Genomic DNA, 22,618 nt, shown 5'->3' on the forward strand with positions numbered 1-22,618 from the left:
AATCTTTGAATGGCTCCATCAACAATTGAGTGATCTGCTGAATAAGCTCCAATTTCTTGACATGAAAGTGGTTCCACTGCTTCTGAAACTCAATCCTCTGTTCTTTGCCAAGCAAATGAAGCCCCTGCAGAAAAATCTCTTCTTCGAACTCTGCAACATTCGAAATTCTACTTCTTTTATTTTCCTCGCCATTGTTCTTGTAATCGATAACAGCACCGCCGGCGCCGTTGATTTGAACCATCCCCTTCAAATTCTTGATTTTCTCAGTCAATCGAGAGGCTGTTAAGTCACCGTTCTCCGTCGTCGTCTTCTGCATAAATTCACAAAAGCGTTCGATTTCCGAATGCTTCATCAGGAAATCCATCATCGAGTTCAATAGCAGCGCGTACTCATCATCGCCGTCGTGAATCTGACCAAGAACCCGCTTCTTCATCGTCCGGTCTTTAATGGGTTCCGAGTCAGACTCACGAGCCCGCTTCTCGTTCTTCTTCTTCGTTCGGAGTTCAGAGATCACTGCCGCATTGAAGTCGGATCCTTCATATATTTGTTGATCATTTACCATTGCGTTCTTCTCTTTTGAAGGAGATTTGCTCATGGAAGAAGCAGAGAGCGAGACAAAAGTTTAGTCGTAAAGGAACTGCTCAGAAGGGACTGAGGATACAGACTACAGAGGATAAAAGGGAAGACATGCAAGGACACCTCCCACTTTTCTTAGCCGGTCCTTAAGTTCGGGGCGCACATAAATTTCTCATCTTAGAGCATTCACACTGGTTACTTTAATACTTAATCTGTCTATAAAATATGTTTGTCAAAATGTATCTTGCATTGCTATCCATTAACTATCCATATAATCGAGATATTGATGAAGTAATTATTGAATAGAGAATTAATAAATTATTAAAAAGTGATATTTTATAGATAAAATACAGAATATATTAAGGGATATTAATGTGAATGCTTTTACGATGGGATGAGTTGAGACAAAACCCAACACGTGATCGCAAAAATGTTATTCAGAATTAGAATCGAACTCAACACCTTCAAAATTCGTACAATTTAACCCCATAAAAAATTCACTAAGAACACTTGCAATGGTGTTATTTTGTCTGGACCAACAAATATGTATGGGGTTTTGTGTTTTGCTGATGTGATTATATTGGGAGATGTGTTTTATATTGAAAAATTGTGTTTTGGTGTAGTTTTATTGGGGACAACATGGAGGGCATGAGAATTTGTTGACCACCATGTTGGGGGGGAAGGAAAATGTATAGGAATTTGTGTTTTGTTGATGTGGTTATATTGAAAGATGTGTGTTGTTGATGTAGTTGTATTGAAAGACGTGTTTGTCTTAACTTTTTATGTAATAAAAGTGGGACCCAATATAAATTTTTGTTAGGCTAACAAATTAACACCGGCGAAGTTGCTCTAACTAAGCTATCAGTGAAGTAATTCACACCCCTGGCATCTCTAGCTAGTTTAATTTTTTTTTTATTACACATGTAGCCAGGTCTGTTTCAAAAGATTGCCTCTGACTTGCAGACTGGCATAATCTTTCTAGTAAGTATGGGAAGTTTTACACACTCTATACATATAGGTTTTGACTTTTGTAGATTTTACTGTATTTTTGCTTCATTCCAAAAAATATATATATGTATACATATATTAATATATACTTATATTTATGGGCTTATGAGCTTGGACAAACAGGTTGCAAGCTTATAAGCTAGAGTTATAACTTATAACAATAATAATTTTAAAATCTAAACCCCTCCCAACAGCCAACAATAACAATAATTATTTTTAAAAAAAAATACCATTTTTCAAAAATACCATTGATAAATATGTTCTCGTTCATACGATAACAATAATTATTAGAACTACTGATTCCCCTCTGCATTAAAAAAAAATCATGTTTATGGTTCTTCATATAAAGAGAGGAAGGCAATGAAAGAAGCAGCAGCAATTCAGATTGATAAGAGTACACATTAATTATTTATGGACTTTCCTTTTTCTCTTAATTTTGCAACAGATTCTTTCATGGCTTCCTTCCTCTTCTTGCTTGCTAGCACTTTTGCTTGCACACCACTCACATTTGGATCCTTCTTCTCCTCCGCCGGCGGCGGAGGTGGCCTTCTCCCTGCAGCCTCACTCCGGCCACTCAACCCCACAACCACCACCCCTGCAGCCAAGCTCAATGTCACACTCCTGCACCATCAAAACTCAGATAAAATTACAATCATTCATATTGTCAGCTTTGTAATTCCAATTCTCGTGGATGCATTGGATTAGCCTAGATAATTGTATGGAAGTGAGCTTACCCATATAAATCACTTGTAGACATTTGTCTAACCGATGTGAGATTACAATGACATTATGTATAGTTCCTCGAGATAACGAAATACATACCTGCGATTGATGAATTTATCATCTTGGGTTTTAGTAGAACCATGGCAACTACTTGCTGAAACTCTCAATAACCCTAGAGATGGAGGCTGGTGCTGGTGCTTAGACCTTGTGGTGGTGATGGGTGTAGTTACAGTGGTGGGTGGTGAGATCATCGAGTGAGCCATGGATGGACTTCTTTGGCTTCAGAATTTGGTTTGAATTCAAAAGAGAAGACAATTTATGAGAGTCAATTCAATTGTGATGTAGAATGAATTAATCTGTCAAAAGTGGATAATAGTGTTGGGATTTTGAAGGTTTACATGAAATTCATTGGATGATATAAGATAAGGCTCCACAGTTGTGGACCCTTATGTGGTTCTGCTTCCGGCTTTAAGATCTCTTGGCCTCTTCACCATTACATGTGTCTATATATGCTATTACTTGCAGGGAATATGCCTGTAGATTCTCACCAACAATTTCCTTTTGTCTTAGCTACCTCAAAATACTGAGATTGATCACACATGATTCATGTGAAATCGTTGACTTACATGCCCCACATGATACATATGAAATGGTGTGCGTCTATCTCAATATTTATGATAAATAGGATAAAAAAACTGACATATAGTATAAATATAAAAATTTTATTTGCGAGCACCAATCAAGCAATCAGTGTGAAAATCATTTAGAGATTTTAAAATAAGATCCCAATAGTTTTTATCCAAACTATCTCAAATGCTAAAATGGACGCACACGATTTCATATGAATCATGTGAAACTAATAATTTCACATAGATCATGTACTTCTATCTCTCGATCTTCGTATTTGGGATAGCTTGGGATCCTTACATTTTGAATTAAAAAGGAGACCAAATAATTCATACAAGAAATTCCAAATAATTCTCAGGGAATCCATCATTAGATGAAGGAACCAGTCATCATCAACATGAACTGCAGTCAAAATTGAAAGTGCACTTGATATCAAGTGAAACTCCAAAACCTTCTTACAATCTAAATACTGATGGTCTCTCAGTTGCCAAAATTTCAACATAAAAAGAAAAGAGCTATAAAACATAACCCCAAACGAAACTGCAAATGCCGGGTGGTGATTTTCAGCTAGACAGCAACCAAGGTTATCGTAGCGTGGCCAACCAGCTTCACTCATTGTCATCATCAGCGTCAGCCGCTGAGTTTAGGGCTTCCAATCGTTCAATCAACTTGGCCTTTCTTTCCTCATATGTAAGTTTCTTCAAGTTGTACCTGTGACAAAAAAAGGTAAAAGCTTTCAGCTGCTGTAAAGGCCAAAGGTTCTAGATCAACTCCATAGTAAGACCACAAAAGCCAATAAAAAGAGGGACGGGCACCGCAAAGACATAAGAGTAACAAAAATTAAACAACGCATTGTGGCATTTAACCTCTTGTGCTCCTTAGGCTGCTGCTTCTCAGTCTTCTTTATGGTGGGGTCAGCACGAATAGCTGCATGGACCTTCTTGTACAGCTCCTCCACGTTGTCAGGGTCAATTCCTTTCTTGATGTAGTCACTGAATTGAGATTGATACTTCTCTGGCTCATCCTCAATCAAAGTCTGGAAATGGCAAATACAAGAATTGTAATATACCTCAACACAAACTTCTCAAAAAGGCTCCCAAAGACCCTAAGATGAAAACATTGTAAGAACAGAGGTATAATTTAATACAATTGTGCATCCCTACCCTCATGTATGCAGCAACATGACCACCATAGATATACTTGCGGTGAACCTCGGCATCAAGCTCCTTATCGTCCTTTGAAAACCCAGCAAACCTCTTGTCACTGTGAGGAACATCCAAGCCACCATCAAGTGCTCCCTGAAACCAGTGACGATTAATAAAAGGCATGTCAGACTACTACAATTACAAGCAAGAGTAAGTGACGAGTTCTCAACCACTTAACATGCAATAAGCAGAGAAATTCCAAAACAGCATGATCATATAATACTGAATTCGTAAGGATTTAATTACAAGAAAGCATGTAGCTGATGCATATTCGGAAATATAGGTATCAGAAAAATATTCAACAATGACTTGCCACAACCACCCACAATTTTGTTCAAGTGGAGATAATACAGCTGTGGAACCTAAAAGCTACGCATCAAGTCAATAGCCAAGTAGTTATTTGTTTAGAAATATTTCAAATGTGAAAATAAAGATAAAAGCTATACCTTAAGAGCACCAAAGACACGATTTCCAGTGGTAGTCCTGACAAGTCCAACATCAAGAAGAGCACGAAAAGGTCTCCTGGTCTCAGCTGGCTCAACAGAGAAATCCTCCCCAGTAGCCTGACAATGTTAGTTATTAATTAGATATTTCAGCTAAAGCAATGTAGCACTTGCTTCATATTCCTGGTAGGTGAATTATATTATATTATCTTGGCCGCTATGTATACCTCAACATTGCCTTCATATTCTTCGTCCATTTCAAGCATTTTCAAGACACGACGAGCAAGGAGAAGCCCAGTGCAATACGCTGATCACATTTTCAACAAGGAAACATAGAGAAAGGTGTGTGAGACAGAGCAATAATAAATAGTTACACATAGATTGTACACACACATTCAGACCTAGAAGCATTGAGAGAGGGATAGAAAGGGGGCGGGGGAGGGAGAGAGAGAGTAAACGCAGAACCAAAATATACCTGCAGCATAGTTTGTGAGGCCCACTTCAAGCCCATAATGAGGCAACTCGTGAGAATAAGCAGCAGCAAGAACCATATCACCAGCAATACTAGCTGATATTATTTGTGCAGTAATGTCCTTGTTTGTCTAATAACATGGTTAAGGTGCAAGACATACGAACTATATAGTCAACAATTTTCACCAATAAAGATAGACAACTTACAAGATCACTTAAAAGTACAAAAACCAAAATAACAGTGAAAACATATGAATCTTTGGATCTGTTGTCACGCCAGAAAAGTTTGCATACAATATCATAACTCATAATTTATGAGGAATATAAGATTATTGATGAATTTAAATCAATGAAATCAATAACAAAAAACAATAAGATTCATCACATCCATTCTCATGAATCTATTAGCATGCACAGCACACCAAACAAAAGAAAAAAAAAAAGATTATGAGAAATTAAACTATAAAATTAACAATGTACACCTAGCTCATGATGCCACGCAACAGGGAATAAAATAGAACTTTGGATACAGCTAACTGCACAAGCATTGTAATCAGTTGCTAACTTACAAAAGTTCATTACAAAGAAATTTTACTCCAGATTAGATTGACAAAACTGAATCACCGTAAGAAATACAATAACTTGTACAGCTCTAGTAGAGTTCTCAAATCAATAGGATAAATGAGCAGAACATTAAAATAGCACCCATAATAAGCTGGTCAAAGGATACAAATCGAACAACAAAGCGATATTTTGGAGTGTTATACTTGTTCTTGTCCTGATTAATAAGACGGATTCTGGCCCGGTAGTCGGTCTTTCCCTCTACAAAATATTCAGGGGAGATGTGGAATCAGAAAGACACCAATTATTATTATTGAAGAGCATTTCATGTCAGAAGAAAAAAAAACAGATACCTCTCCTTCTCTTATACTTGACTTGAAATCGCTTAAAGTATGCTTTTGATTTCTGAGCCTTTACAAAAACCTGGGATGAGAAATGGAGATTAGCATTATGTAAGAACTCATTAAAAGAAAAATGACTTCACTAGTTTATACCGAGCATCATACAAAGAAAAACAAATAAAAATCAACTAATAATGCACTTGAGTCCATCAACACAGTTTCACATAACATAAAGGCAGCCAGTTTGACACGATTCTAAAAGGGAAAAATCACAAGCATGACGTAAGTAATTACACTCAATCAATCCTTTTACAAACCCAAAAAAAGTTCATGACAATCAGAATTATCATTGGCAATAGGTAGATCACATGCCAATACAGCATGTGGGTATCAGCAACTATAGATCTAAGTTCTTTAGAGTCTATAATCCTACTGAAAGTAAGTAAATTTTCAGTAGCAACTGCTCTAAAAAGACATGTAAGACACTCCTCTCCTACAGTTTATCTAAATGCACAACCAAAGTATGATTATTTTCAGGCCCAATATGAAAAATACTTGGAAGTTATTGATAAATGCACAAGCAGACATACCCGTTTACACAGGCAAAGACGAGTTTAATTAGAAACACTAAGCGCATGATTGGAATCTATCAAAATAGAGACTTCAACCAGAAGATTAAAAGCTGCCAAAATCACAGCTGAAAACAAGTCACCGAAAAACTATAAGTGAGCTTTATCAAATCCCAGATAATCTTCTTCCACTAATACGAACGAATTGAATGACAAAAGAAAGAAAGCCCTTAAAAACATTTTCCCAGTAACACAACAGGAACGAAAAATCACTAAATGCTCGCGAAGTACGTGTATATTGACACAAATCCTGGTATAACATAACGGTTTGGGAGTCTTACCATTGTTGAAGCTCGATCTCAGAAACAGAGAAGGGAGGAACGAGGGAGAGACAAACAGAAAGGTACAACGGAGCCCCAGATATAAACCCTAAATAGTGAAGTTAACGAAGGTAAAGATCGACGGCTGTGAGCGAACGCTAGGGTTTTGTTGATTATAATTTTTCTTTTTCCTTTTTTTTAAAGGAGAATATTTCTTTTCTTGAAATACTCGTGAGAAATTTGCTTCTCATTTAATCGAATTTTTAGCACATATATGTTTAATCCAGTAGATAACTAAACGAGTCATCACTCTTTGATTAAGGGAGAATATTCGGGAGAGAGTATTGGCACCACAATTTTTAAAATGTGCACCACATCTTTTTGAGTAACGTGCTAAAATCATAATGAAAATATTTTAATTTAACAGTTTTTATGTTAGCATATATGGTTTTAGCATTGAAAATCAATCCAATTATTTTACCGAATGGACCCACGTCAATCTTGGTGAAATAAGTGAAGTTTAAGCATGTGGGTGGTTTTGGTTCATTTACTTCCCCTGGTTTCTATATGTAAATTTCTCTCACACACATAAACCAATAAGGTTTTAGCACGTTACTCAATAAGAATGTGGTGTACATACTAAAAATTGAGATCTCAATACTCTCTCCCCAAGTATTCTCCGTAAAAAAAAAAACTATTCGTAAAGTAATTAATTATTTATTCAGAAAAATAAAAATACTAAAAACCAAGTATCCCAAAATAACCGACAACATTCTCGTATAAGTTTGTCCGTTAAACATCTTATAAGGATTTAAATGACATGGTAAGTTTTGTTTTGGTCAAATAACATGGTATAAATTTATCCTTTATACATTTGATATAAACTTAAATTAGGTTCGTTAGGCCCGCACATAAGTTATACAAGTTTTCCACTCAATAATAGGGTTAAGTCGTGCATGGTCATAACCTTCCGAGTTAATAGCTTCAGTCCCAAAGAGATTCACCACTAAATTTTCTCCCAAATAGTTTTAATATAGACTTTCATGGCACAAAAAAAAGAAGTTATCATGAATTGTGTACAATCATTATAATTTAATCATTGTAATTATCCAAATTTAAAAAAAAAGAAAAGAAAAGAGAGAGGATATAGTGTGACCACTAAGCAAAATCCAAAAATGTCCCCACATAGAAACGAGAGGCGAGGAGGAGCCAAAAGGATGAAGCTAACGGCTTCAACAAGCCACACGATCCTCTTCGTCATCTATGCATTCTTTCGTCTCATTGGTCGCTCTTATTCAAAACCCAATACCCATTTTGTCGTGTCTGTGTTGTTGGAGAACGAATAAGCTCCCCACTGCTCGTTGCTTCTGTAGACAAAAAAATGTCCTGACTTTTTTCAAGTTTTGTGCTTTTTATAGTGTGGCACTGGTGCTGTAGTTTTGACGAAACCCACCTGGAAGAATCTATCCCATTGTAAGGAATTTACAAAGTTTTTTCTTTTGGTTTTGTTTGATCCGATTTAGTGTTTTCTTTAATTTGGGATTCATGATTTTACTAGAATGTCGTAGTGGAATGTTTTGTTGGCTTTGTTTCTCTTGAATCTCTCTTTGATCTTAAAAATTCCCCTAGAAATGTTTTATCTTACTATCATAAACTCAAATGGATATTAGGCAAATGTATGCATGTAACTTGCCATGTTTTGTTAAGTTAGAGTTTTTAGTTGACCCCTTTTATCTTGTAATAACGAATCTGGATTTCTATTCCAATGAGGCATGTCACTAGAATTCCGAATTTGAAAATAGCCACTATAAAAAGTTGATATTAATTTCATGAAGTTGTATGAATGGCTCTTTTGGTTATCTCATCTAAATCAGTATACATTGTTCTCTATCTTTAATTTTTGTTTTCAATTCAAATTATTCTGCTTCAGTAAATTCAAATTCATTATATAAGTTCCGATAAGTGGTTTCTTTGACACGAGTATTCATATGTTATTTGTGTTGTTGAGGCAGTGGGTGAGACTTTGGTGATCCGATTTTCGCCTTCACATGAAGATGTTGTCTGTTTGCGCTACCACGCCAACCTGTTCTCACTCTCAGGTGAATATGTCCTTCTAGAACTTTTCGAAGTTTGCTCTTAGTTAGCCAATTTTCTATGCTGTCTCTGAAGGCTTAAGGCATTATATTTTTTCAACAAATATCACTCATTTATTCCTTTACTGAAATTCAAGCCAACTCGATCGTTGCTTCTGATTTGTCTAAGTTAGTGCTGAACTTATGTTACTAAACTGATGAAAGAAGTTCCCACTAGGGTTGTTTACGTGAAGTTATAGACTTATACTTGTTAAGAACACTTCTGGCGGAGTTAATGTTTCAGCTTGCTTGAAGAGAATAATTCATGTATTGGCTTGAGGGAACTCGGCTCTTTTTCTTGACACGTAAGTAATTCTAACATGTGAAATGGTGCTATGTTTGGCAATAAAGGGTGAATGGCTTATTTGCATTGTCATGAAGAATTGGCATAGTCTTTATAAATATCTGTAACATGAGAGTTGTAATAATATCGGAAATTGAGCCGGTGTTGTCCAAGATCTCAAACACAAAGGCAAATTTAGAGCTTGATGCCCTTTAAAGAATACAAATATTTATTGATGTGAGTTTGAGGTAGTCAGGAATCTGTATTGCACTTTTTTTCCACTAGTTTTGTATCCCACTATGGGAATCGTGTGCACGGGAGTTGGTTTCCATTTTTTATTGTATTTACATTGTATGTTGGTTTGGTAATTTTGAATATATTTAAAATTATGGACGTGGCAGACTACATCCCATGGAGTTTTACGATCCCTTTTCCAGTTCAGAAAGGATACTGATTCCAGGTCTATCTTGGAAGATAGAGTTGTTTTTGGCTTGTCTGGTGAATCTCATCTCCAAAAGATATCATACAAAACACAAGCTGCAAAGTCATTGTACTCTGATTTTATTGAAGGCATGGAAGGATCATTATCCATGGATTTCATTGACAATAGTTCATGCAGAAATCAGCCAGACAACATCAAATGCAGTTTAATTGATCCATGGGGTTCCACATCTGAAGTTATTAATGAGCTACACCCTTTAAGAAGTGGGGAACTGATATATGCAGAAAATCCTGGCATATCTTCCACGGAAGAAGGGCTCATGGACTTTGCAGACCAATCAAAGGCGCTTGATTTAATAGGACCCATGGAACCTGAAACCCTGACTACTGTTGCTATACCTCCACAGAATGCCGTGTCAATGTCTAACAGTCAGGATGTGGGTAATGACCAACTATCCACTGTGAAGACTAAAGTTGATGATTTTTTTGCTGGAGCTAACGAGTATATCAACTCTTCGCTAAATAAGGGAGAAAATACCGTAAAAAATTCTAGGGACTCTATCACTTCATTGCTATCATCCACCACTAAAAGTACTTCTGATGCAGTAGACAGTGCTTTAAGTAGAGTGTTTTCTACTGTCGACCAAACGGGAGAATATGCTGGCAGTAAGTTGACAAGCTTTTCTAGTGGTTTGAAGGAAGCATCAAGTAAAGCAAGTGTACTTGCTCTTGATTCATTAAGGCGTACAATTATTGTGGGAGAGAATTTGATTTCAAAAGGGGTTTCTTTGATTGTTGATTCTTATGGGTCTGTCAAGGAGCTTCTTCCTCCAGAGATCAGGGGTGTACTTAACTTATCTGAAGAGAAAGCAGTAACAGTTTTGAGGCCAGTTGGGACAACTTTTCAACAGGTATTATGATCCAGCACATCAGTTTCACAAGTTAAATTTGAATAGCAAAGTGATTACAGGAGTCTGGGAATATTTTTTTTAGATTCCTCGAAGTTATTATTTGATGCTCAAACTAATGCTCTTCAGCCTCTATCTACCAAAGATCCCATAAATTCTGTTTGTCAAATCGTGATAGCGAAGTATCCGTCTTACTGCATGGATTTAACTAAGAACATGTTACACTTGCTCGCATTCTGCCAACAACATTGAATTTGAACATGCTGTAAGCAGGTGTACTTTGCCATTGAGGGGCTAGAGAAAGATCTTGGCTTTGACCCAAGTGATCCAATAGTTCCATTTGTCCTTTTTATTGGCACTTCAGCTACTTTGTGGTAAGCAATCTTTTGTGCTTAATATATATAATTTTCCCCATTTGTTGTTAAGATGAGAACAAATCAATTATGACCTGTGAATTGATATATTCAATCAGATCTTTTTCAGGATTTTTTATTGGGTACGGACATACGGTGGCTACGCGGGAGATTTATCTCCCGAATTAACTTTGGAGCTCTTGACAGGGAAGGAGAGTGCTGTACTCATTGATGTCCGGCCTGAGGCAAGAGTGTAAATTTTTTTCTTGCCTTTATTTTTTTAAAACTTGTGATCTTTCAAAAATAACTAAAACAACCTAGCTATCATGCTGTTATGAGCATACAGTCTGCAAAATTCTTTTGTTCGATCGTATGTATGCCTCTGGCTTTTATTCTAAGATTGAGACGAACTTAAATCATATTTTTCCTGTTATTTATATTTGCTAAAATGCGATGAATCTTGGTGCTGGACCGCTGGTCACTATCTATGTTAAGGTTCTGCGAGAAAGAGATGGCATTCCTGATCTAAGACGAGCTGCTCGATTTCGCTATGCAAGTGTAACTCTACCAGAGGTTGGTTTATGCAATATTATGGTGTTACTTTCAACCTGAGAGGGACTTTTATTGTTGATTTGCTATGTATTTGAATTTCAGAATTTTAGTAACTTTGCAGCCGTGAATTTTTCTAATTGTTGCAATAAATGTTCCCTTTGCAGCCTTTTGTTACACATGTTTCTTGGTTTTCAGGTTGATGGCAAAGTAATGAAGTTGTTGAGGAGTGGTAGAGAACTTGATGACATGTTAATTGCTGCTGTTATTAGGAACTTGAGATCTGTTCAGGTGTGCACATTATCTCATGTTTTGTTGTCTCTCTCTACATATTTTAGTTGATCTTAAAAGAAAAAGCTCATGACAAGTGCAAAATAACATTTTGGGATCCACTTACTGTACTCTTAACCCTGATTTAGTTTGTAGTTTGTACTAGAAGTAATTTGCCCGGCCTTCCTTTCTTTAAAACTTGCACTCAACTTGCCATGCTTTTGGCATGAGACACGAAGCAATAATTATTATTTTGCAATTTACACTTTTAACAATCCAAATTTTCAACGTTTATTAATTTTTAATAATATGCCCATGTTGAAGATATAAGAGGACAAAACAAATATCAAATTAGATTGTTTGGTTTGGTAGCCAAAATGATGCCTTAAGATTTTTCATTCTCTTTTTCCTTGTTTATGGATTCATGAATGGTCTCAAATATATTGTCTTCTACTACCTGTAGGACAGGTCCAAGGTTATAGTTATGGATGCTGATGGTGGTCGTTCCAAAGGCATTGCAAGATCCTTGCGAAAACTTGGGGTTAAGGCAAGTATTTCAAACCTCGAAGGGTCTTATTTGCTTGTGCACAGAATCAAGAGAGAGTGACAGAGGAGTAAAAAAGCAAAGCTAGTAACATGAAACTGAAAAGCAAATGAGAGGAGATATGTTGGATAAAAAAAAATTGTAGATAAGAGCTTGTTATTTGAGCGAGATGTTTATGAAAGTTGTGGATTGAATTCTGAATTGTCTCTGAGGTGCTTGAGGTTTATGCTGATCTCTTCTTTTAGTGAGCTGATGTCTTCTTTTAGTTACTCTGACTTTTCTTTACTCCTTTGGATGGAGTGTATCTGGGAACTAGGGAGGAAGAGAGGGAGGGAGAAGCTTTTCTCATTGTTTGTTTTGAGTTTTTCATTTGGAGGGTAAGGGGTGTTAGAATTTGGACCGGGAATGAGCCCACGTTACATGGGTCTAACACATGTGGGTTTACTTGGAATGGAGGAAAACCCATCTTTACTCAAAAGCTTAAGCCAATGAGTTGGGCCTCCCCATGCCTTATAAACCACACAAGTTCTTTCTATTTTTCCAATGTGGGACTTTTGTGTGGGTTCCAACAGGGGGTTGGAGGTGCTTGATACCTCCTAGTAACAAAATTCTTTCCCTGACAAATTGGAGGGGAACAGATGGGGATGGATCTACTAAGTATTAAATCACATTTGTTTTACAATTTCAATCTCTAAGATAAAACATGTATTGGAACTGCAACCATTTATTTTGGCCTTACTTGCCAACTCCAAACATTGGGAGTTAACCATTCCACCTTACCTTTTCCTCCCCTCCTTCCTTTTCTTTTATTCCTTCCCTCTCTTCACCTTCAATCTTCCTAAAACCCTTGACATTTTATGCCCATTGCTATCCAAACTTCGTCAATTAACTTTTGGATCCAAAAAATATGATTTTCTTGTCTAGTTGTTGCAGCCAGGTGCATTGAAAAAATTGAGTTGCATATCACCTACTGCAAATTTAGTGCTAAATTCTTGATGCTTCTTGCCGTTGTCTAGATATCTTCAGAATGGAAAGTTTATTTTTGATACTTATATAGGTTAGCTTCGCATAGTGAGATAGCTGTTCAGATCCTATAGGTGTTGACCTGATTCCTCGTTGAAGAGCTAAAGATAAGAAGTTAAGGACCAACTCAATCTGCTTTAAGTCGGATGAATGAGCTATGTTGCCTGAATGAATAATGGAGACAGCTATATTTCTCGACTGTCTCCTTCATTTGTTGGATCCATTTTCAAAATGCTCAAATTCAGGATTAGAGTATATTCAAATTTCCTAAATTCGTGGAATTGCTCAGCTAACATCTTACTGCTTGAACATGAAACAGTCCTTGGTGCATTTAAATTGGTTTGATCACTTTGAACAGCAAAGCAGGTTCTTATAATCCAGTTGTCTTGTATTGCACATGACAGAGACCATATCAAGTACAAGGGGGCTTTCAGTCATGGGTGAAACAAGGCCTCCGATTCAAGGAACTGAAACCTGAGACAACATTTACTATACTCAACGAGGTATTCTTGTTTATTGGTGCTTAGTGTTTGCTTAATTTTTAAAAGTAGCAGGATATTTTTTATTCCATTGTTGAACTATTGTCAGTTTTTGTAAAAAGTTATAAATCTGTGGACTTTATTCACGCTTTATGCTTTACATTTATGCTTCATGCTTTAAATTTAAATTAATTAGGTATAGTTACAGTATATTGAGTATGGTTGAAAGACTAATAGAGGGAAAGGAGTAGGGGGAGAGGAAAAGTATTGATACTCTTCCAACTTTTGTTTTTTTGGTTGTGACCAGAGGGAGTGCTCTTCTGCTTCCCAACCAAAGCAATCCTCAATGTGGGATGCAGGATGAAGTAGAGGCTATTGACTCAATTAGATAGCATTAACCATGTTTTTTATGCTAACTCTGTTTGAAAGTTAAAGAGTTAGGTTGATTCTTTTGCAGATATCAGTATATTATGGTCTATATGTAGGCTTTTTTGCACAAAAGCATGATGGAGGGAATGTCATGTAGTAAATAAGCAAACTTCCAGCACTGTTTTATTTTAGTAGAAACATTGGGGCCACTCAGAGAGTCAGAGTCAGCATTCAGGACTAAATGGTGTCTACAGGTTTGAAAAAGAGAAATCATATTTAACCTCAGTTCTAGTGCTTGTAAAACTAAGGTGGTTATTAATATTGCAGGACTTCACTGCCTGTTCCACAGCATAATGTTAACGGTTGCAAAGGAGTTGTAGACACCTGACCAGATATAGATATTGATAATAATTACTTATTGGATAGTGCTATCTATCTTTAGAAAATGTAATCTCAGTTATGTAAAAGTTTTTCATCAATCTGGAAGCTTTAGTTTTGAGTCTTCATAATTTGTAGTAAAATAATTGCTCCCCTGACAAAAAGCAAACAGTGCTCATTGCGTATTGTCAAACTGCACTCCACTCCACTTATTATATCCAATCTAAATTGTTTGAGATATAGGCTTTGACGATGAATAATTCTCACGGTTGCTTCAAGGGTGCTTGAGTTAGATTTTCCTTATTTAAAATTTTTCTTAGAGGTTATGGATGAGCTGTCTCACTTCTCATGTGCATCTGTATTTGCAGTGTACTTTTCCTGTGGTGGATTTGAATTCATGTATGCTTTCAGAAAGAGCTTATGATTGCTATCAGTACACATGAAATATTCTTTTTCTGAACGAACACCCATCAACTATTCACCATATGCCAACAAAAACTTTGACTATTTCAGGAAGCTGAGGCAATCCTAGAAGATATAAGGCCTTCTCCGGTGCAGGTTCTTGGGTGTGGTCTGGTAAGACTCTGCATGCCTGTTTGTACATTGGTTTTGGGACTTCTTCTAATTTATCAGTAATTATGTTAGGTTATCCCTGAGATTATTCGCTGTTTCTAGATTTGTGTCAGTTGTGTGGAAATTGGAATGTGGTCCTTTTTCTTTCTATTTTCTAGCCTCTAATGACATGTTCAGCCTATAAAGGACAAGTTGGAGTTTGCATTATTATAATTTATCATCTGTCTTTGTTCACCTGTTTTTCCAAAAGCATGCATATGTATCTCATTTCAATTCCATTTTCTTATGGAAGATCTATGCTTCCATTATCTAGTACATACTATGGATGATAGCGTACTGACTATGGACATCATCCATAATGAAAGCAGCTACATGCTTTTCATGCAATTTCAAGTGCATCTTTTGCTAACAAGTTCTTCCACTTTATTGGTAGGGTCTGGTTGCAGCATTGTTTGCTCTACAAGGTGAGTGTCTTCTTTTCCTTGGTATGTGTATTATATTATTAGAATCAAAGAGTAACAGGATGAGAGGGAGGAATGACACTAGAGCATCATTTTTTGTCGTATGCGCGTTTCTTTTTTGTGCTTGACATAATTTGTGCTCGTGTTTGCTTCAGTCGACAGATAACCATTGTGTTGCTTGTCTCATTGGAACGTCACTGCTTCCTGCATTATTGTTTAGAAGTGGCTCTCATTTAGAGAATTATCTAACTCTTTTTTTCTGTAATTCGGTTTCTTGGATTTCCTTGCTGTCTTTTGTCTCATCCTTTTGGCTGACTCGATATTGGTGATTTTGCTTCAGAGTGGGAGAAGACATTACAACTCATTGGAATCTTTGGCCTTGGGCAGGTACTTGTACTCTTTTATGGTTGAACATCACAGTTGCCAAAGTTTTTTTATCTTCATATTGACTTTTATGCCTATCAATTTTCTGAGTTCAAAACAAACTCCCAATATCCCAAAACATTTGAGATGCTGTGTTTGTCTGCGTATATCTTCACACCATTAAATTTAATTTGTTTAATGAAAAAATTGTCGATTTTTTTTTATTGTCGTGTTCGTTTTTCTTTAAGGGCAAACCCTGGCCCATTGTTAGAGTTGCTTCATTGCAACCTAGGGACCATGGGTTCAACCTATGGAAACACTCTTCCTAATGCAGGGTAAGGCTGCATAGATCTGCCTCTCTTCGACCGGATCATCAATTCAGGAGCCTGGCACATTGGATTCATGTTTATCCTAATTGCTGAAAACTCCAATACTTTCTGTTTTTGCATACCTAATATTGAAAAAAGATCATCGCATAGTTTCTAAGTTGGATTCGCGTGTTTCCTAATTGCTGTGTTTCTTGTTATTCCGCCAGACTATTTATAAGCGCGTTGCTTCATATGAGGATGTGAAAGATTTTCAACGAGATGTGAGGTAAAACCTGTTCGCTAAGACTATGCATCTTTGTATATTCCATCGATTTACGTGGAGCTATTTCCAGTGATGTAGTATAAGATACAAAGGTGTTCATGCATGACCAGGTCATAATCAAGTGGGAGAAATCTACATAGAGAATACCATGTTACAGTATATTGTTTATAAGAAATCGGGTCAAACTCAGAAACTACAGACAGACAAGGTGATACACGTTGGTCTTAATCGGAGTTCTGCATATATAAATGTTTTAGGACATGGACAAAACTTAAAAATGTATGCAAGAAATCAGTTGGCCGGAAATGAGATTGTATTAATGTCTGCCTGTATACGCACACTACATGAAGATTCACAAGGGTTTGAGTACCATATGTTTATTATAAACTTTCCGGTTAATAGTTTGTTGGGGAGTATAATTATTAATTATAATAACTCTTGAATTTCGGTTTTTGAAGGCTGTTGCTTGCTCCTGCTAGACTTGGAGCACAGGCATTTTCATGGGCTGCTGGAAGACTAGAAACAAATCGCATCGGATTGCCAACATCACCATCATCCTTAGATGTTCAAAACCGGGTGTTGCAAGCCGCTGCAAAGCATGAATCCCAACCATCTGATCCTGAAGGAATCCAAAATCCTCCTCTCGAGTCTCTGGCTCCGAATGAGAATGCGGATCTCTCAGAAGCATAAATATTCAAAATCTTCTTATAATGGAAGGTACTATGGACTTCATCAGCTCATACCTTCCGAACCCAGCTGAGTTGTGCCTTGGATGAATGATGCTTTGAACACTTATTATACATAGATAACAAGTAACACTGTACGAATTACGAAGAATCTTGACACCTTTTTTATGTGCCATTGTATCAATGGAGAATCTTGTTCAGTTTGTTATATTAATGATTAGAATTTCTTAGAACAGAGAGATGCGTTGGAGCTATATGTTTTTTTTTCTAAGCAACTCTCTGTTCTTAGCACATATTGAATTCTCTACTAAAACATCCTGAAACAAATGCGCGGGGCTTGATCATCTTTTCTAGCCATCAAGACCCAAAAATTTATAATATTTAGCTTGAAATATTGAAAGCGATCAACAATCCCTCGATTGAGGTGGTTAGGGTATATAATCCACTGGTAACTCAAGTTTGAATCTCTCACCCTGTTTACTTATCAAAAATGAAAAAAAAAAATTGAACTTATTTGAAAAAAAAGTTAAAGTAAAGGGCCTTTTGTTATTAAAAAAAAGTAAAGGGTTTTTTCTGAAATTATCCCAAAAATTATAAAAAAAATAATTAAAAAAAAACTAAAAAGAGCCGACTCCAGTGACTTTAATAAGAACCCAAAACTGCGACTCGTATCTTCTCCGTCCGTCCCTCAAAAGCGGCAGCAGGAGCACCACTTCTCCGCCAGTCTTCACTGTAAACCGGACCTTCGTCAGGTATCCATTGCTCATTTCATTGTGTTTTTATTTTCTGTGAATAATCTAGACCTAATTTTCATCAATTTTGGTCCTATAAAGTTGAGGTTTCTGTGAGATATGTTTGATGATTTGATTTGTTGCTCGAAATCTCCGAAAATTTTCTTGTTCCTGATATATTTGTTGATTTTCGGTGTAATTGGAGAGATAAATCGTAGTAAAACATGAAAATATCTCTTAACTTTATTGCAGTCGGAAGGGCTGCAGATATCGGTATGTATATTCTTTAGCCGTCGCGTTTTGAGCTACTGTTGTCACAGTTTTCTTCTCTCTTTTTTGGGAAAAATTGATGTCGAGCTGCATGAAGCGTTTGATTTGGTTTGCAACTCTGACAAATGTGAATACATCTTGACATGGATACATGGTTTTTGCCCCTTGGCCCTACTGTTATTTAGGGTTTTGATATACTCATTGCTTGTTGATGGTTTCTCTGTCGTCTTGCTCTTTGATTCTGCTGTATCTTTTATGTTGTTTATCGTTCCTGTTGTCCTTGTTTACAAAAAAAGGATTTAGTGTTTGTAGTTTAATTACCTCAGTGCTGTTTGAACAAAGTGAAAATCTATCAGTTTTCACTTCTAGGAGCTAACTTGCTATATCCTTTTTTTATGGTAAGTAAGGAACTCTCAATGACTGCTTTTGTTTGTTTATTTTTTTAGGTTCTGTTTTGATAATATATTTGATTGTAGATGTAGTGGAGCTACAGCATAACGTCATGATCTCTGCAGAGTTAGTATGAAGAATCCTTAGTTTAGAAAAAGGATGAGAATGGGCTCAAATCAATTGTGTATGTGAGGTTCAAGTCAAGTTTACTATTTTTTCTTATTTTAATTAATCTATACCTATTTATTATAGAAACTAATAGATAGTTCTGACACATGAGGATTAATTCGGTGCATCTCAACAGGATGTTTCCGGCTAATTGGCTTAGTGTTGCGTTGTGTAATTTACACAGTGGATACATTGTGCAGTCCAGGAATTTTAAGCTTTATCATATATTTATCATTTTTTTAAAAAATTGCGCCTAGCTTTGCTCAGGCGCGCGCCTTGCAACTCAGGCCTTTGATAGGTGGTGCGCCTTTGTGTGCCTCTTGCCTTTAACAACACTGTGTGTAAATATCCTGCGCTTGATGCTCCTTTTCATACATTTATCTGACATTCCAGCTGCTTATCGAGTTTGGGTGGTGCTTCTGCAGGTTGAACTGAATGATTTTAAGTTTGGTCCACTTTCTAAAATATTCTCACGGAGAAAGGGTATTGATTATTGAATGTGTTATAGTTTGAAAAATAAATCGTGTTAACTACTTTCCATTAGCTGTTAAACATACAACAAAGACATATGAGCTTTCTAAAACAAATCACAGCAGGACTGCAGGAGGAATAATTTATGGCTGCTTTCATACTGAATCATTGTGCTTCCATGATGGTTCATCATAGTTGAGGAATAATAGGCGGATTTTTGTTGTTATTGTTTGATCCTGTTATGATGTTCTTAATTTTCTATGGTTAAATAAAGTGTAGAAGATTTTTATTGTTGAACTTCTATGCTAAATGCATGTTTGGAGTTGCTAATGTTTCTCTTACTTGGTGGTTTTGGTTTGAATGTGATCAGTCTTTTGTTGGATTATGTTATTGTATTTATTATATTATATATTAGACTTACATTTCTCATCAGATTGTTTGAGGTTATTAGTTATTTGAGATGTTTTACAATGTTCAAGCTGATATGTCTCTTCCGAGAGCTTGGCAGTTCTGTATAATCTTTAAATCATCGTAATCCTGTAGAATTTGTGGTTGGTTATCCAAGTCCATAAGAGAATTGGTTGGTGGATTTAAAGCTTCACTCTTGACTAACCCTAAAATTCCATGTCCTTCCTCATTACATCTATCCAAGTCTCTCTTTTTTTTTTTGCCCTCCTCTTTTGAGTATCTTTTCCATGAATTTTTCTCCTCTACATACGGGTGCACTAACATCGATACATTGTGAGTATCCGACCATCTTAGACTTTTTTTGCATTTGATCTTAAATTAGTGTTTGACTTACTACATGAGATTATTCTTACTACAGATCTAATAATCTCATTTTTTATATTATCGTGGCATTTATGTTTTGTCAATTATGTTTATCCTTCTTCTGTTTAGATTCCGGGTTGCACCATTGCAATCACTTTCTGAAGTCATGTTGGAAATTAGCCTATATTATCACTTGGGTTGCTGAGGGGAGTTTATCTTTGTTTTTAATTAGATTTACATTCCTTGCCCCTTCTCTTGTTTGTTTTCCATCAATCCATGCCAGTTATTTGATTATGAGTTCCAAAATCTACCCTTGACCTTGTGCCACTTGAGGATACGTGTTGAAGACAGACCTTTGTGGCTCATCAGGATATGCAATCAACTCATACCCTCTAATACATGTTAATTTGCATTTCTTACTTTTCTTGAAGGCGTCGTTTGATCTATGCATTATCTTGCATGGCTTTGTTTTGATTGCATCTCATTCCATTCTTGTTTTGTGTGCTAATTTCTGTGTTTTACTTGTCAATAACATCTGTCTCCAACATTAGATGTTGAGTAACAGGTGTTGTTTTGATTTGGGATTTGTTTGTTTCTTCCCCAACTGTTGCGATGGGGAAGTGTAGGTGTTGCCATAATTCAATATAATCCCTTTGTATATCATGCTTGTGATCTTAGTAAACCATTCATTTTAACTTATTTCAGTTTATTGGGTGAGTTGTGCTTATTGTTTTCTTTGCATAATTCTGTAATAATACCACTTGGGAATCAGGTTTGATGGTGTTTACGCGGTGAAATAACGATCCATGGTCAATTGATATGCACTGTGTGAGTTTTAACGGAAACATTTGTTTGTTGATGGGCTCAAGGGTAACTGTGAAGTTTCTCTCTTTTTTATCTTGGTGGTAGGCTATAGTCTATATTATTTATTTGGCATGTTAACTGCACTGTCAAAATGTTACCGAAGCTTCACGGTGGCAATTGAATTAGTTTTTTGGGTGCCATGTTGGCGGTTGGCCTTTATGGTTCATGCCTCATTTTATTGAATGCTAATAGTCTTATTTGGGTTAGATTTGTGTTGAGAGACTTTTGTGGAGTGATTTGACTTTTGTTGTTTAATTAAACACAATTCTGCCTCATCATGCAAATTCCTAGTTTTGATTGCAGGATTGTTGCTGTATTCTCCGTCAGTTGTGATACCAAGCAGAGGACAAGATGCAAATGCAAGTTGTGCCAAGAGAGGGCGAAAATGCTTTGTCTGTGTCTGGTCCAAGGCCAATGGAATGGTCTACTCAAGCACCTGGAAAGCAGCGGACATCAAGTTTGGAATCACCAATAATGTTGTTGGCTGGTCATCAGAGTGCTATATACACAATGAAGTTCAATCCGGCTGGGACTGTTATTGCATCTGGATCTCATGACAGAGAAATTTTCCTATGGTATGTGCATGGGGAATGCAAAAATTTCATGGTTCTAAAGGGGCACAAGAATGCAATATTGGATCTTCACTGGACTACTGATGGATCCCAGATAGTATCAGCCAGCCCTGATAAAACTGTGAGGGCATGGGATGTTGAGACAGGCAAACAAATTAAGAAGATGGCTGAGCACTCCTCCTTTGTGAATTCTTGCTGTCCTTGCCGGAGGGGGCCTCCTCTCATTGTCAGTGGGTCTGATGATGGAACTGCAAAACTTTGGGATATGCGTCAGAGGGGTGCCATTCAAACATTCCCCGATAAATATCAAATCACTGCTGTCAGCTTTTCTGATGCGTCGGATAAGATTTATACAGGTGGTATAGACAATGATATTAAGGTATGGGACTTGCGCAAAGGTGAGGTTATCATGACACTTCAAGGCCATCAGGATATGATCACAGGTATGTCATTGAGTCCAGATGGATCCTATCTACTTACAAATGGCATGGACAGCAAGCTCTGCATCTGGGATATGCGCCCGTATGCACCGCAGAGTCGCTGTGTAAAGGTCTTTGAGGGGCACCAACACAACTTTGAGAAAAACTTGTTGAAATGTAGCTGGTCTCCGGATGGAAGCAAGGTCACTGCTGGGAGTTCAGATCGGATGGTTTACATATGGGACACAACTTCTCGCCGCATCTTGTACAAGCTTCCTGGCCACACTGGATCTGTGAACGAGTCTGTCTTCCATCCAACTGAACCTATTGTTGGATCTTGTAGCAGCGATAAACAGATCTATCTTGGAGAGATCTGAATCCTACCTTTTCCATCAGCAATGCTTTCCGAATCAGTTTTAGAGACCGTAATGAAATGTATTTTGCTGAAATTATGACTAATTCTTAGAAAATTTGTTGTTAATTTGAAGATAATTTCTTGCTAGAAATGAGCAAAAACTTATTGCATTTGGGTGCAGCCATGCAGGTTACCTATCTGAAAATAAAAAAACAAAAACTAGCCGTTGAACCACTTTTGTCTTTTTCTCCAAACGGTCATCTAGCTGTCTTAAATCTCTTTTGTGTATTTTCAAACTACAAGAAAAGCATATGACCGTTAAGCCCACTTAGCTATATATTCTGCTCTTACTAAGATTTC

The 22,618-nt window shown here is 36.7% G+C and overlaps 4 protein-coding genes across 8 annotated transcripts; 2 read left to right on the top strand and 2 right to left on the bottom strand.

Annotated features, from left to right (window-relative positions):
* Positions 1 to 1,868: 1,868 nt before the first annotated feature.
* LOC119981325 lies at positions 1,869 to 2,760 on the bottom strand. Its single transcript, XM_038824411.1, has 2 exons — positions 2,407 to 2,760; positions 1,869 to 2,205 (listed from the first exon to the last, which is right to left on the bottom strand). The coding sequence occupies exons 1-2, from the start codon at positions 2,568 to 2,570 to the stop codon at positions 1,986 to 1,988; spliced, it is 384 nt and encodes a 127-aa protein (XP_038680339.1). The 5' UTR covers positions 2,571 to 2,760; the 3' UTR covers positions 1,869 to 1,985.
* A 450-nt stretch (positions 2,761 to 3,210) lies between these two features.
* On the bottom strand, positions 3,211 to 7,011 carry LOC119980451 (60S ribosomal protein L5-like). Its single transcript, XM_038823149.1, has 9 exons — positions 6,866 to 7,011; positions 5,968 to 6,037; positions 5,784 to 5,875; positions 5,058 to 5,184; positions 4,810 to 4,889; positions 4,586 to 4,702; positions 4,098 to 4,232; positions 3,801 to 3,970; positions 3,211 to 3,645 (listed from the first exon to the last, which is right to left on the bottom strand). The coding sequence occupies exons 1-9, from the start codon at positions 6,866 to 6,868 to the stop codon at positions 3,543 to 3,545; spliced, it is 897 nt and encodes a 298-aa protein (XP_038679077.1). The 5' UTR covers positions 6,869 to 7,011; the 3' UTR covers positions 3,211 to 3,542.
* A 1,007-nt stretch (positions 7,012 to 8,018) lies between these two features.
* LOC119980256 lies at positions 8,019 to 17,501 on the top strand. Of its 3 annotated transcripts, none has more exons than XM_038822883.1 (14): positions 8,020 to 8,317; positions 8,853 to 8,943; positions 9,661 to 10,611; positions 10,882 to 10,982; positions 11,092 to 11,206; positions 11,457 to 11,534; positions 11,709 to 11,801; positions 12,244 to 12,327; positions 13,752 to 13,850; positions 15,087 to 15,149; positions 15,580 to 15,610; positions 15,948 to 15,994; positions 16,506 to 16,564; positions 17,020 to 17,501. In XM_038822883.1, the coding sequence occupies exons 2-14, from the start codon at positions 8,893 to 8,895 to the stop codon at positions 17,249 to 17,251; spliced, it is 2,004 nt and encodes a 667-aa protein (XP_038678811.1). In that variant the 5' UTR covers positions 8,020 to 8,317; positions 8,853 to 8,892; the 3' UTR covers positions 17,252 to 17,501. The 3 variants fall into 3 exon arrangements, 2 of the variants coding, with proteins under 2 accessions (XP_038678811.1, XP_038678810.1); XM_038822882.1 differs by having other exon boundaries at positions 8,857 to 8,943; XR_005463832.1 differs by lacking the exons at positions 16,506 to 16,564; positions 17,020 to 17,501 and adding an exon at positions 14,942 to 14,972 and having other exon boundaries at positions 8,019 to 8,317; positions 8,857 to 8,943.
* A 389-nt stretch (positions 17,502 to 17,890) lies between these two features.
* LOC119981122 (U5 small nuclear ribonucleoprotein 40 kDa protein-like) lies at positions 17,891 to 22,451 on the top strand. 3 transcript variants are annotated; one of them, XM_038824144.1, is made up of 2 exons: positions 17,891 to 17,999; positions 21,216 to 22,451. In XM_038824144.1, the coding sequence occupies exon 2, from the start codon at positions 21,264 to 21,266 to the stop codon at positions 22,278 to 22,280; it is 1,017 nt and encodes a 338-aa protein (XP_038680072.1). In that variant the 5' UTR covers positions 17,891 to 17,999; positions 21,216 to 21,263; the 3' UTR covers positions 22,281 to 22,451. The 3 variants fall into 3 exon arrangements, with proteins under 3 accessions (XP_038680072.1, XP_038680073.1, XP_038680074.1); XM_038824145.1 differs by having other exon boundaries at positions 17,906 to 17,999; positions 21,204 to 22,451; XM_038824146.1 differs by lacking the exon at positions 17,891 to 17,999 and adding an exon at positions 18,231 to 18,251.
* Positions 22,452 to 22,618: the final 167 nt, after the last annotated feature.

The sequence above is a fragment of the Tripterygium wilfordii genome, chromosome 16 (assembly GCF_013401445.1).
Source record: "Tripterygium wilfordii isolate XIE 37 chromosome 16, ASM1340144v1, whole genome shotgun sequence".
NCBI classification, from domain to species: Eukaryota; Viridiplantae; Streptophyta; class Magnoliopsida; order Celastrales; family Celastraceae; genus Tripterygium; species Tripterygium wilfordii.